The sequence below is a fragment of the Hoplias malabaricus genome, chromosome 8 (genome assembly GCF_029633855.1).
Source record: "Hoplias malabaricus isolate fHopMal1 chromosome 8, fHopMal1.hap1, whole genome shotgun sequence".
NCBI lineage: Eukaryota > Metazoa > Chordata > Actinopteri > Characiformes > Erythrinidae > Hoplias > Hoplias malabaricus.
Window position 1 is genome coordinate 24230235 of NC_089807.1, and position 12121 is coordinate 24242355.

The 12121-nt window shown below is 36.1% G+C and overlaps 1 protein-coding gene across 3 annotated transcripts in view; it reads right to left on the minus strand.

The window, feature by feature from the left end:
* Positions 1 to 7518: 7518 nt before the first annotated feature.
* cacul1 (CDK2 associated cullin domain 1) overlaps positions 7519 to 12121 on the minus strand; it is a 177977-nt gene continuing 173374 nt past the window's right edge. The window contains exons 8-9 of one of the 3 annotated variants that reach the window (XM_066679086.1): positions 10165 to 10260; positions 7519 to 8241 (exon numbers count right to left, since the gene is read on the minus strand). In XM_066679086.1, the coding sequence (XP_066535183.1) occupies positions 10200 to 10260 (61 nt within the window). In that variant the 3' untranslated portion in view covers positions 7519 to 8241; positions 10165 to 10199. Of the gene's footprint in view, positions 8242 to 10164; positions 10276 to 12121 lie in introns of all 3 variants that reach the window. The other 2 variants (XM_066679085.1, XM_066679087.1) reach the window with 2 other exon arrangements.

Genomic DNA, 12121 nt, shown 5'->3' on the forward strand with positions numbered 1-12121 from the left:
ATTAGAATATCATGAAAAAGTTTATTTATTTCAGTAATTCCATTCAAAGAGTTAAATTTGTATATTATACTCATTTATTACACACAGACTGATATATCTCAAGTGTTTATTTCTTTTAATTTGATGATTATAACTAATCAGAAAATACCTTTTGTTTTGTTTTATTCTGATGTACTATGAGGGTAAATGGCCACTTGAAGAGGTATAGGTGACTTTATAATTTTTAATTATTATAAATATTCATTTCCTCCGGGTGCTCCGGTTTCCTCCCACAGTCCAAAAACACACGTTGCAGGTGGATTGGCGACTCGAAAGTGTCCGTAGGTGTGAGTGTGTGAGTGAATGTCTGTGTTGCCCTGTGAAGGACTGGCGTCCCCTCCAGGGTGTATTCCCGCCTTGCGCCCGATGATTCCAGGTAGGCTCTGGACCCACCGCGACCCTAAATTGGATAAGCGGTTACAGATAATGGATGGATGGATGGATAAATATTCATATTCATATGGTATGACAATTGACGTGTGCAGGTGAAAAGGATCTTAACCTCCATATAGATCAACAAAACAATATTTAGTTTTTTAGTTCTATCTGGTGGTGAAAGACTTTACTACTGTAGCGTAGTGTTGCTAAGCAGTTATAGTATAAATGCACCTACAGAACTATTTAAGGGAGTACTACTCTATGGATATTTTCCTAACATGGACATATGTGGTATCAGCCAAATCCTAAAGACCTGACTTATAATAATTATCAATAAAATGTTGAACTTTCATCACTATGTGGCTTACAGGCCCCTCCAAATAATAGAGATCCAGCATGAATTCTAGAAATCACAAATGCACCTAGAACTCAAAAACACTTTCCCCAAAATTTTCAACACTGCACATGCTTGATCAGTATGAGGATCAGATGACATGATTAAATCGTGGTGCCACTGCAATCCTAGATGGCGCTATAACACAAAAAAAACCCCATTTTAATTAGTTATTGTCCAATTGTAGCGCCCCCTTTTGGTGGATTGGAGTCATATTGTATATGCTTCTTCATAGTAAAGCCATACATAGGTTTGTCAAATTTGGTCTTGATTGGGCTTAATTTGTTTGAGTTACAGCTGAAAGAATGTTTAAAGCTCCACACCCTTCGATTAATTGATTTATTACAACAACAGTTTGTCCAAATGTTGAACTTTTTGATAATTATTGACATACAGATTCTAACAAATTCTATGCAGATTCTAACAAAGTCAATTGTTTGGGAATAGAGTGAAATTCCACCGACTAGTTCGAAAAGATTCAATTTTAAACAACTGGTGATTGAGAAAATACGATGCATTTTTTGACGACACTTGCAACTACAAAGTTGTGAGGCCCTCTGCAGAGTATACAGAGAAGTAAACTGCGTGTCTATACGCTTAATTTTCTCTGAGATATATCATATTTTCTTGATATAGCGCCCCCTAGCGGTTATCGTTACGAAACTTTTTATGCACTTAGGAAGTCCCACCAAGGACATACCATTCAAATCCCATGATGATTGGACCTTGTTAAGGTTGTCAAACATCTGCTGACATCTGATTGGCCGATGACGATCACGATTTTGCCTGAATCGATTTGTCCTTAATTTTCCACTTATAGCCTTGCCCACAGAAGCAGCATGCCAAAGGACAGTCCAATCTGCCTTGCGGATGCTGAGATATAGACTTGTAGCATTTACAGTGCCCCCTATATGAATATTGGCTCCTCCTTTGACATGCTACCTCAGGATCATATCTGGAAGTAGAATATGAAATTTGAACACATTTGAGTAAAGTTTGAAATTGTTATAAATTTATAAGTAAACATACAATAAGCCAAAGAGGTTCATTTGCATACGGTGGCCATTTTGAATCGAAATTTCAAGGGTTTTATAATTATTAACCATCAGACTCCTGCGAACAATTTGGCACCAAGCTCAAGAGAATTGGACAAAAATCCCTGGACTAGTTCGCAAAAGTATGTTTTGCAAATTAGCGTGAAAATAACGTGGGACAATTGAAATTTTGACTAACCCGTTTTTGATTTTTCAGGACCCAAGGAATCAGGGAAAAAAAGATTTTTTTTAGGCCAATCGGTGTAATTTTTGTTGTCCTCCGAGACGAACACAAACTACATCTACCCTCCAAGTGGGGAGTCTGTACGACCTATGGTCTCTTCCGCACAATGACTTTTACAGGAGAAAAGGGAAAATTAAATTAATATTTAAATATAAACCTGTGTAAAGAAAATGTCCTGGAGATGAAACGGGGTGTAGGAATTATATAATAAAATATATAATATGAATATTCAACAAAATTTTAAAATCTACCATTATAATAGAATAAAGCACAATTATGTTCCCTAAAGAAATCCTTGAGGGTACCCCAAGTGACAGTTTTTCTGAGTTTATAAACTGACAATCTGTGGATTGAGCAAATAATATTAACATAAATATACCTTTAAAAAAAGTTGCTTGATGTTATTCATCTGTCCAGTTTCATTTTATTAATCTCTGTATTGCAGGTTTTCCAAATATATAGAAAGTAATTTGTCCCTCTTGAAACACTGGAATGTCCAACACTCCACTTTAAAAACTACTGTATGTAGAGTCGAACTTGTCAAGGTGAAAATCCTTTGTTTGAACACTTCGGATTTTCTCCTATCTTTATCGCTCGTGTCAGTATGTTTGGACTTTGTATTCAGCGCTGGGTTTGGGGTCATATTCAGAGCTCACTGTTGCTTTTCTGGCGTTGCCGCGATGCAACGGCGATGAATATGACGCTCCGGTTTTAGATCGCACAACCGATGTACAGGTGTTACACACACGACGTTCGAAATTGGAACGCGATGTTTTGGCGATATACTGATATAAATACGACGTCTCATAGACGCACCTGTGCTGTCTGGGATTGTACCTTGTAAACATTATATGGAGTACATTTTCAGTATTATGTGATTTACAGACTTGTTTGTGGTTGGCTTAATACGTGAAATTCTTGCAATAAAAAGAGATTAACCATTTAAATGAGACCACATGTACTGAGAATGATAATGTTTGCTTACATATAGGCTACTTCTCACTTCCTAACAAGAGACATGACAGTAAATATGGGTTCATAAGCACAGCTCAGTGCTAGGGTGCTATATATTCTTCGCCTGGCATTTGGTTCATGTTTCTCTACTCCAGAGAATCCAATTCTATTGTCAGTATTTCTCTACAGGTATTAGAGAGACAGTGTGTGCACGTTTCTCATCTGTGTTAGTAATGGGTGCAACTTAATGTAGAATACATTCATTACAAATTTGTCCTCAAATATTTGTACATATGGTGTATTTCTGAAATAAATTAAACTGTATAAGAGAACTATATTAAAATAAATTGATAGCCCTTCGGGCGGCACGGAGGTGAGGCAGGTAGTGTTGCAGTCACACAGCTCCAGGGACCAGGAGGTTGTGTGTTTGAGCCACACTCCATGTGACTGTCTGTGAGGAGTTGGTAGGTGGATTGGCAGCTCAGTGTGAGTGAGTGTGTGTGTGTGTGTGTGTCGCCCTGTGAGGGACTGGTGTGTTCCTGACTTGCGCCCAGTGATTCCGGTAAGGCTCGGTACTGGACCCACTGTGACCCTGAATTGGATAAGCAGTTTCAGACAATGAATGAATGAATGATAGTCCTTCTACAAATTCACATGCACCATCCAGGTAAGAAGAAAGGGAGGCTTTCTAACAGTCTAAGCCAGTGTTATCCAAGTCTGATCCTATTCTACCTGTTTAAACAAACTTGATTCCAACTAATTTTGTGAGTAGGGTGTTCCAGGACCTGGTTCTGATGCCAAATCAAAGCATATGTGATCATCTGAACGCAAAGAATAATACATAATACTCTACTACAAGGACATACTTCTATAAAGGATCATTTAAAACCATGCAATGGAACTAGATGAAGTACAGTATCATCACCAGTAGATTGACCAGAGGAGGATGGGTCCCCCCTTGTGAGCCTTGGTTCCTCCCAAGGTTTCTTCCTCAGCTGGGGGAGTTTTTCCTTGCCACTGTCGCCCCTGGCTTGCTCACTTGAGGGTTTACATTTGTTTTTACATTTCATGTCAAATCTTTGTATTACTGGAATTCTGTGAAGCTGCTTTGTGACAACATCAGTTGTGAAAAGCGCTATATAAATAAATTTGATTTGATTTACAGTGAACTTTTCTGAATGTCTATTTATATTCTTAGTTTTAAGTTGAGCCAAATTTCCTGAAAGGTTGCACCTCTATCTTGGAATTCATTATACCATAACTAAATTACAGTGAATTTCCATCTTATTAAGTGCACCTAACTTGTAGCCACATGCACTGACTATATTGTCAGATACACCCAGTATGACTGAATGGTCATGGTAGGTTTGCTGAATATTATGATTATTTGTAAATTATTAGCACCATTTCTCCCATGTCCATTAATGGAAAGGAGTTGCTTTAAATATTTATTTGAATAGTGGGCCATTTTCTATAGTGTTACTTAAGGGTTTACACATTTAAACTGATTATAATCCAATACTGTGCTGAGTACAAAACAAATAATACAGTCCTATAATTCTGTAATCAAATTAAAATAATGATTGTAGACATGAGAGACCTAATGGATTTCATAGGTTTGCAGTTCAACCCATCATCAGATTACAAAAAATATATATAATTAAAATATCAGAAGTGCTATGTATTTCGTTTTCACTGAAACCTAATATTTTAAACTATATAACTAGTAGAGGGTCTCTAGTTCTTCTGGAGAGAAACTATGCTCTTTTTTCATTCTACAATCGCCTTCCCACAAAACATAGATCGCCCACTTGCTGCGTATGCCCTTCCCACTTGCTGGCCTCCACAGAGATATGTAGTTGGTTTTCTCGTGTAAACGAGTGTCGTTTCTGTAGTGTCTTTCTTAAAAACTTGCTAAAGTTCGGGGAAACACTCTGTTTAATTTACCATAGTATCAAACTGAAGACACTGCTGAACGACACAATCCTTTTACTTACACACACAAACTCGAGATCATGGCAGGAGTTTAGGTAAAATGTTTAAATTCTACAAAGGTCTGATTGATTAAACAGTGCCTGTAATGGAGATTCAGTCTCATTAAAACATTGATCAAACCACTATCACTAGCTCTCTTGTGTCGTGACTTTTCTGTAAAGTTAAACACAAAAACTGCGATGAAACCATCAGAAAGTCAGTAAGTCTGTGGGTTATGGACAGAGGATGCTTTCCATCAGAAAATGAAAGACGTGTGTCAAAGAAACACCTCCACACATGAATAAAATATTATGATAAAATCTCAACAACTTTCAACACGTCCAGTAAAACACTAATGTTGAAAGAGTTAGGCTAAGTGTAGCGTGTATGGCTTTACAGCCGTAGTTATGGACACGAAGCGACGATGTGAAGTGTCCCATTTCTACTCTCAGACCCCTTCATCACTTAAACACTGCGCTCTTTTTGCTGATTTCATTGTCATTAATTTGATCACTTCAAAGAAGTACTTCGGTTTTAGGGCATGATTTGGGACGGTGTGAGACTGCTCTGTGATTGGTGGTCTTGAAAAGGGGGCACTGTGATAATGCTGCGATCGATCTCTCCGTAGAAGTTAACTTTTTCCTGACAAGCCCATCTGGCCTAGATATGTGTTTTTGCAATCTTGAATTTATGGGTCTGAAATAACGCTCTGTTGTGTTTTTCTTCAGCTTATCTCTATAAGGCAGTGGTTCTCAAACTTTTTAGACCACGTATCATTTATTATTAAATCAAAGCACCCAATTACCACCTATGAATGTCTTGCTTGTGTATTTATAATTTGCATGCATTCAACAAAATTATACTAAAAAATTATACTAAAATTACTGAACATTATAGAGTGCATAGAGTGCATTATAGAACATTTAGGCATAAATTGAAACTTTTAAACACAATTATACATTTATGAGAAAATAAAATTTTAGGGAAATAAGAACTTTGAAAGAAACAACGTGAAGAGAGATCAATTCATTATGTGCTTTAATAGACTATAGGTGAAAACAACGCTGTGCTTGGAGCAGGTGTTCACAGCGGCTCTTGGCACTTGTATCAGTAGGTGAAGGAAGCACTTGTTTGTTTTTCTCGTTTGCCCTTTTTGCAATAAAGTCCAAATTACTCAGTCTGTCTCTAGCGTTTGCTTACGTTCAAAAAGGCTTATACTGGGCTTTCTTTATATTGATTGTGGACTGGCAACTCAAAAGTGTCTGGCGTGTGAGTGAATGAGTGTGTGTTGTCCTGTGGTTCCAGACCCACCGTGACCCTGAACTGGATAAGCGGTTACAGACAATGAATGAATGGGAGCGTTTGCTCTTCACCCAGTCCATATTTTTTCTGTTGCTATGGAGTTTGTTCTCTAAAATGGCGAACACTACCCACAATGCAGTGCGCTGTTACGTAGTTGCCCATTCTCTATACCGTTGTGATTGTCAGTGCTAAAAACTGCATAACAAAATTCAAAATAACACGATGCCTTATCTGTAATCTAAGGTAAACTCTAAATAATTTTTTGTTTGGCTAGCCTATTACACCACTGCAGTATTATACTAATTCATAAATTAGATTCATATTAATGTGCCATAACATAATTAGCCACTGATTACAACATACTTTTAAACAGCGAAGATGTATTTAATGGATATATCATGGATAAATCATTCAGCTCTACTCTGAATATGGCCCCAAGTGGTCTAAAACAAGACAAACTAATGCTCCCCCCCCCCCCCCCCCCATTATTTTTAATAATAAAAATAATGTTTATTATTAATGGAATAAATATTACATCTCTTGGGAAAAAAGGCATTAATTAAAAGTATTCAATCTTCCAAACATTTAGTTTGTGTGTTGAAGTGAAAATATATTTTGCATAATTTTGGTCAGATTTGGAAACTATGAAACATTTTTCATTGGATTTTTGTGTAGTTTTCACATATTTAACACCGCATATATTAGGGAAGTGAGCCTGATGGTAAAAAAAAAATAAAATAAAATAAAAATAAACTTAGCATGTTATATCAGCTTTGAACAGCAGGCAGATGTTTATTTTGGGTTTACGCCTCAGGGATTCATTGAATCAAGACAGAAAACTAATCTGCAATGTTTTTTCCAGGTTTGAACCAGCGACGGATTTAAATTTTTATTTTCTTATACCCCTCCATGAACATGGGGAAATTCTTTTGAGGAGTTAGGTGCTAAGAATTAGCAGCTTTGACCACAAGGGAGCAGTCCAACTCAAATGACCCAGAGCAAAATGGCCGGCACAGCAACAGAAGAGAGAAATTATCAACTGCTATTTGATATTTATAATTTATATATTTCTTATTTCTCACATCATTATTAGGAAAAAAAAATAAAGGAAGGAAAAAAATGTTACACCTTTGATTGCTAAAATTGTACCAATGATGGTTGAAATATTTATTTAACTGTTTTTAGAGTGTATAACAGGCAGAAAATAGTAAATAATATAGAACTTAGTCTTAGGAACATACTTATAAATTTTCTTTTTCATTGTGCCCTTCAGGGCATCTGTAGGTAATGGAATATCTAGTTAATTTACATACTATAAAATAACGTTTTATTTTTTTCTGAAATAAAATTGAATGTATAATATCAGAATAGATGCATGACAAAGAAAATAATTAGGCAATTTATTATGAAATATGCTTGAATAAACATCTTCTGTAGCACTTGGAGATCTTTTCAAAATACTCAGGATGTACAATTGTCAAACATATAGCTGAGTGTAATACCTGTTATCGTTCACTCATAATCAAACAAACAGGCAAGTTTCCAGCTATCTGGTATGCCATTAAAAGACAAAAAATTCATAGACCTTGGAAAAAGTAACAATTAAATGTCACCATTCTGTAACTCAGAATTTTTGACAAGCATTTAGAAAAACCCAATCAAATAAAAATTCTGGCTGATGTCTTCAACTCTAACTTCAGTATATTTAGTATATGGTGTGATCATAAAGCATGAACATAATTGCTGTTCTCACATCAATCATAATTTAAATAGATCTTCATACAGACCTTAATCATGTTTACATTTTCTGCTAATTTTAGCTGTCTTTTAAAGATCAATATGAGCAACTAACTATAATAGTAGTATTAGAATCCATGTTTTGTCAAGATTCTTCACTTGCTCTCTTGCGAGACTGGTCCCCCCTGGAGAAAAAATAAGAAAGTTTTACATATAAAACCAATTATCATTAATGACTAATAAAATCATAAAAACTAGCATTGTATGAAACAAAGCAATTTACATAAATACAATAGAAAATGCATATTTATATACAACATGCAATTGAATAACATCACATTTATTTTTTTTATGTAACAGTTAACTATAAAATGGTTTATATAAGTACATTAATATAAACTTGAATATATATCTTCAAATATCACTTTCCCAAAACGCAAGCCATTTAACTTGATTGGTTAATACACTATATTTTAATAGAACTTGACATTTACCCCATATTGTGGCCTAAATTTCATGACAGGGTTCCTTTAATGATGCACCAGTTCCATGATGTATGTGTAGGGTTTATTAAGGGGGATAATCTCAGTTTCATCCTCTATTCCACAACAATTTAGTTGTATAGTGCCTTTCAGATTAATTGGGCGGAGGTGAAAAACAGTAAAAAGCCAGGGTACATCAACCTACGCTAAGAACTTTAGCAGAGTTTGATGAGGCTGCAAACCAAACCTGGGGTAGAGAGCTTATGTTTCTTGGTGTGTACTTGGTCTGCTGGCCTTACCACAAATTTCCATTCAGGTGGGAAAGGCCCAACAGAGGCTTTGTCAGGAACTTAAAACATGCTCCCCTCCCTCAACACTTGATGACCAACCTTTAATGGTCATCAATAGAGTGTCTCCTAACCTAATAAACATTACTAAATCATTAACAAATGTCTTAATTTATTAAGCTGTGTCATTAAGATGTAATAAGCATTACTAAATATTTAACTAAAATTTCAATTAAACATTAACACTACTTACAAAAACATTAAGTGTTATTAAACGATTAAGTAATGTCCCATTTAATCTAATTAACTAATTATAGAAATAAAAACAAGCCTTTTGTTTTACATAAAATTATATTAACTAACAGTATCTAATGACAGTAATAAACATTACTAAATGGTTAAATAATGTTTCAACTAATTACTAATTGAAACTAGTTAAGACATAAATAAGCATTACTAAACTTTATAACTAATGTCTATTTAAACATTAATTATGACAACTTACAACAATGTTAAGTAATGTCTCAGTTAATCATTAACTAATTAAAACATCACCCACTGCATATATTTAGGTGTTTCCTTCATCAGTCTATTCAGCTCATTAACAGGCCATTCCTGAGTTAAAGTGGTTGTATTAGAGCAGGAAACACTGAGATGCGCAGGGCAGGCATCCACTTACTGCATCCTCCTGAAGCTGTGCTGTGCTGATCTGGGCTTAGACTCCATGATCTTTATGTAGATTCTTGATTTTTTTGTTTTTGTGTTTGTTTATTATGAATTAGGTTTAATACCATAGAAATATACCATATTAAACCAGTAATTAATTGTTTTAATTTATTAATTAACCATAATTAATATGTTGACTGCACATTCCCTTTCATAAACATTACTTAAACATTATTTGGGACTACATTTTTATGTTTATGGGTTGGTTAGCTCGGGTGTTTGTTGTTTTTAACAATCTGTTTTTAACAATTTTATAATATACCACATCCATTGTCCATCTGTGTTACCAGTTGTTTTATTTTCCCTATTTTAAACATTTTTGTAACACACACACTAGGGCAGTGTTCTTTAGGAATCCTTTTAATATTGTGAAGACCTTATTTGGTAAATAGAAATCTGGGAGTTTAAAATTCGGAAAGAGGGAATTAGAGGAGCATTTCAATGGTGTAGGTGCTAGAGTTGCCATGAGATATTCCACCACTAGGTGAAATAGAGTGGTAAATGGAGGTTAGCCCACCAAAATGGAATGTGGTTCAAGATGTGGTACATCATGCAAAGGCATGTTTTAATTCAGGGCTTAATGGTGTACCGTATTGTGTGTACAAGTATGCACCTGAGGTTTTGAAGCTTTTGTTGAAATTGATGGTCCTAGTTTGGAAGAAAGGGATCATTCCAAAAGATTGGAAAAGAGCAGGCGGCCTCCTTATCCCTAAGAAGAAAGATGCTGTGGGTATAGAACAGTTTTGGCCTATAAGTTTTAATGTAGAGGGTAAGATTTTGTTTAGTGTAATAGCGTGGAGACTTACTGCTTATTTGAAAGAAAACAAATTAATTTATATGTCAGTACAAAAGAGGTTTCTGGCTTTACAGGATGTTTGGAACATAGCAGCATGATCTGGCAACATGTCGTTTTCCTAGATTTAGCAAATGCATTTGGCTCAGTGCCACACACTTTTGTGGTCCAAGTTAAGGTTACTAGGCTTGTTAAAGCATATTTTGAGGACATTCAGATTTTCTTTTTTACAGGGGAATTTGTTACATCATGGCAGCTATTAGAAATAGGTATAATGGCTGGATGTATGATTTCACCATTAGCATTGATGATGGCGATGGAGGTAGTAGTCAGGACTTCTAAGTGGATTGTAGGGGGGGAGAGGTTGCATGATGGTATTAGGCTTCCCCCAATCAGGGCTTACATGGATGACATGACAACCCTGATGACTGCAGTGCCTTGCACATTACAGTTGCTGGGGAAGTTAAATGATAATCTAAGGTTGGTGATGTGTATTGAAATGATTAAGTGTGTATTGTTATTCAGTGTGAGCAGTACATAGGAATGTTTTACTATTCTGGGTGTACACATATGATTTTTGTCTGTGTTCATGTCTATAGATAGTAAGTTTCCCGAGAGAGCTAAAAGTTAAAAGTAAAGAAATAATGTGTGTGTGTGTGTGTGTGTGTGTGCGCAGAGGTTTGTGGTGCTATTGAATTTGTTGGAATTCTGTTTGTGTGTGTGTGTGTGTGTGTGTGTTGGGGGGGGGTCTCTCTCACTTGTCCTTCCTTTTTACTTATTTCTGTTAGCCATAACTGTGTGTGTATGTGAGAGGGAGTGAGTGCTTAAGTGCAAGGGAAAGGCCATCCCTCCTCTTTTTTTGTCTGTCCAGAGAAAGTGTGTGTGACGAAAGTCTTAGTCAAGAGACTGAATAAGCATATATGGGATGTGATTAGGACTGGGTGATATATCAAGTTTTTAAGAAATATCGATATATTTTTATACGAGATATAAGATGAGACAATATCATTTATATTGATAAAGTCTGCGTGGCAATTATACTTGTAGATTCACCAGTTCGCATTTCTCTTCTTCCAATTTGTCTCTGCACAACTTTGCACTGCCCCGCCTCTCTCCCTCACAAAACTCCCCCCTACCCCCATCCACCCATAAATCAAGAAGGCAGTGACAGCATGGAGATGGATAATATGAAAGACACTATTGAAGAGAAGCTGGTTAGTAAAAAGAAAACTAATGGCTCAATTATTTGGAGATGGTTCGGATTCAAAGTGTCAGATGAGCAGTAGAATAATGTATTGTGCAGAGAATGCAGAAAACAAGTACCAACAAAAGAATCCAGCACTACTAATCTTTTCCACCATTTAAAACAGCGCCATAAAGTGCAGTATGAAGAGTGTGTGAAACTGTGCTGCAGCACAGACTGTGAAGATTTCCCAGCCTTGTGCCCCATAACAAACCACGTTACAAAATTCATTTACCTATGCTGTGTTTTATGAGAGAAAAAGTGAGAATTGGGGTGACATTACTAAAGCAGTGGCATATCATATCGCTAAAGATATGGTCCCTATCTCAACTGTGGAACAAGAGGGCTGCTAAAAACACTTGACCAAAGATACCAGTTACCTAGTCGGAATTACTTTGCGAGAGAAATACTGCCAAAAATGTATACTGAAGTTAGAGAGAGTCTTGCCACCTGACTGGCCAATGTCTAGCAGGACTGGCAAGCCATACATGTGTGTGACTATACAGTTCATGGAAGATTGGGAACTGATAAGTG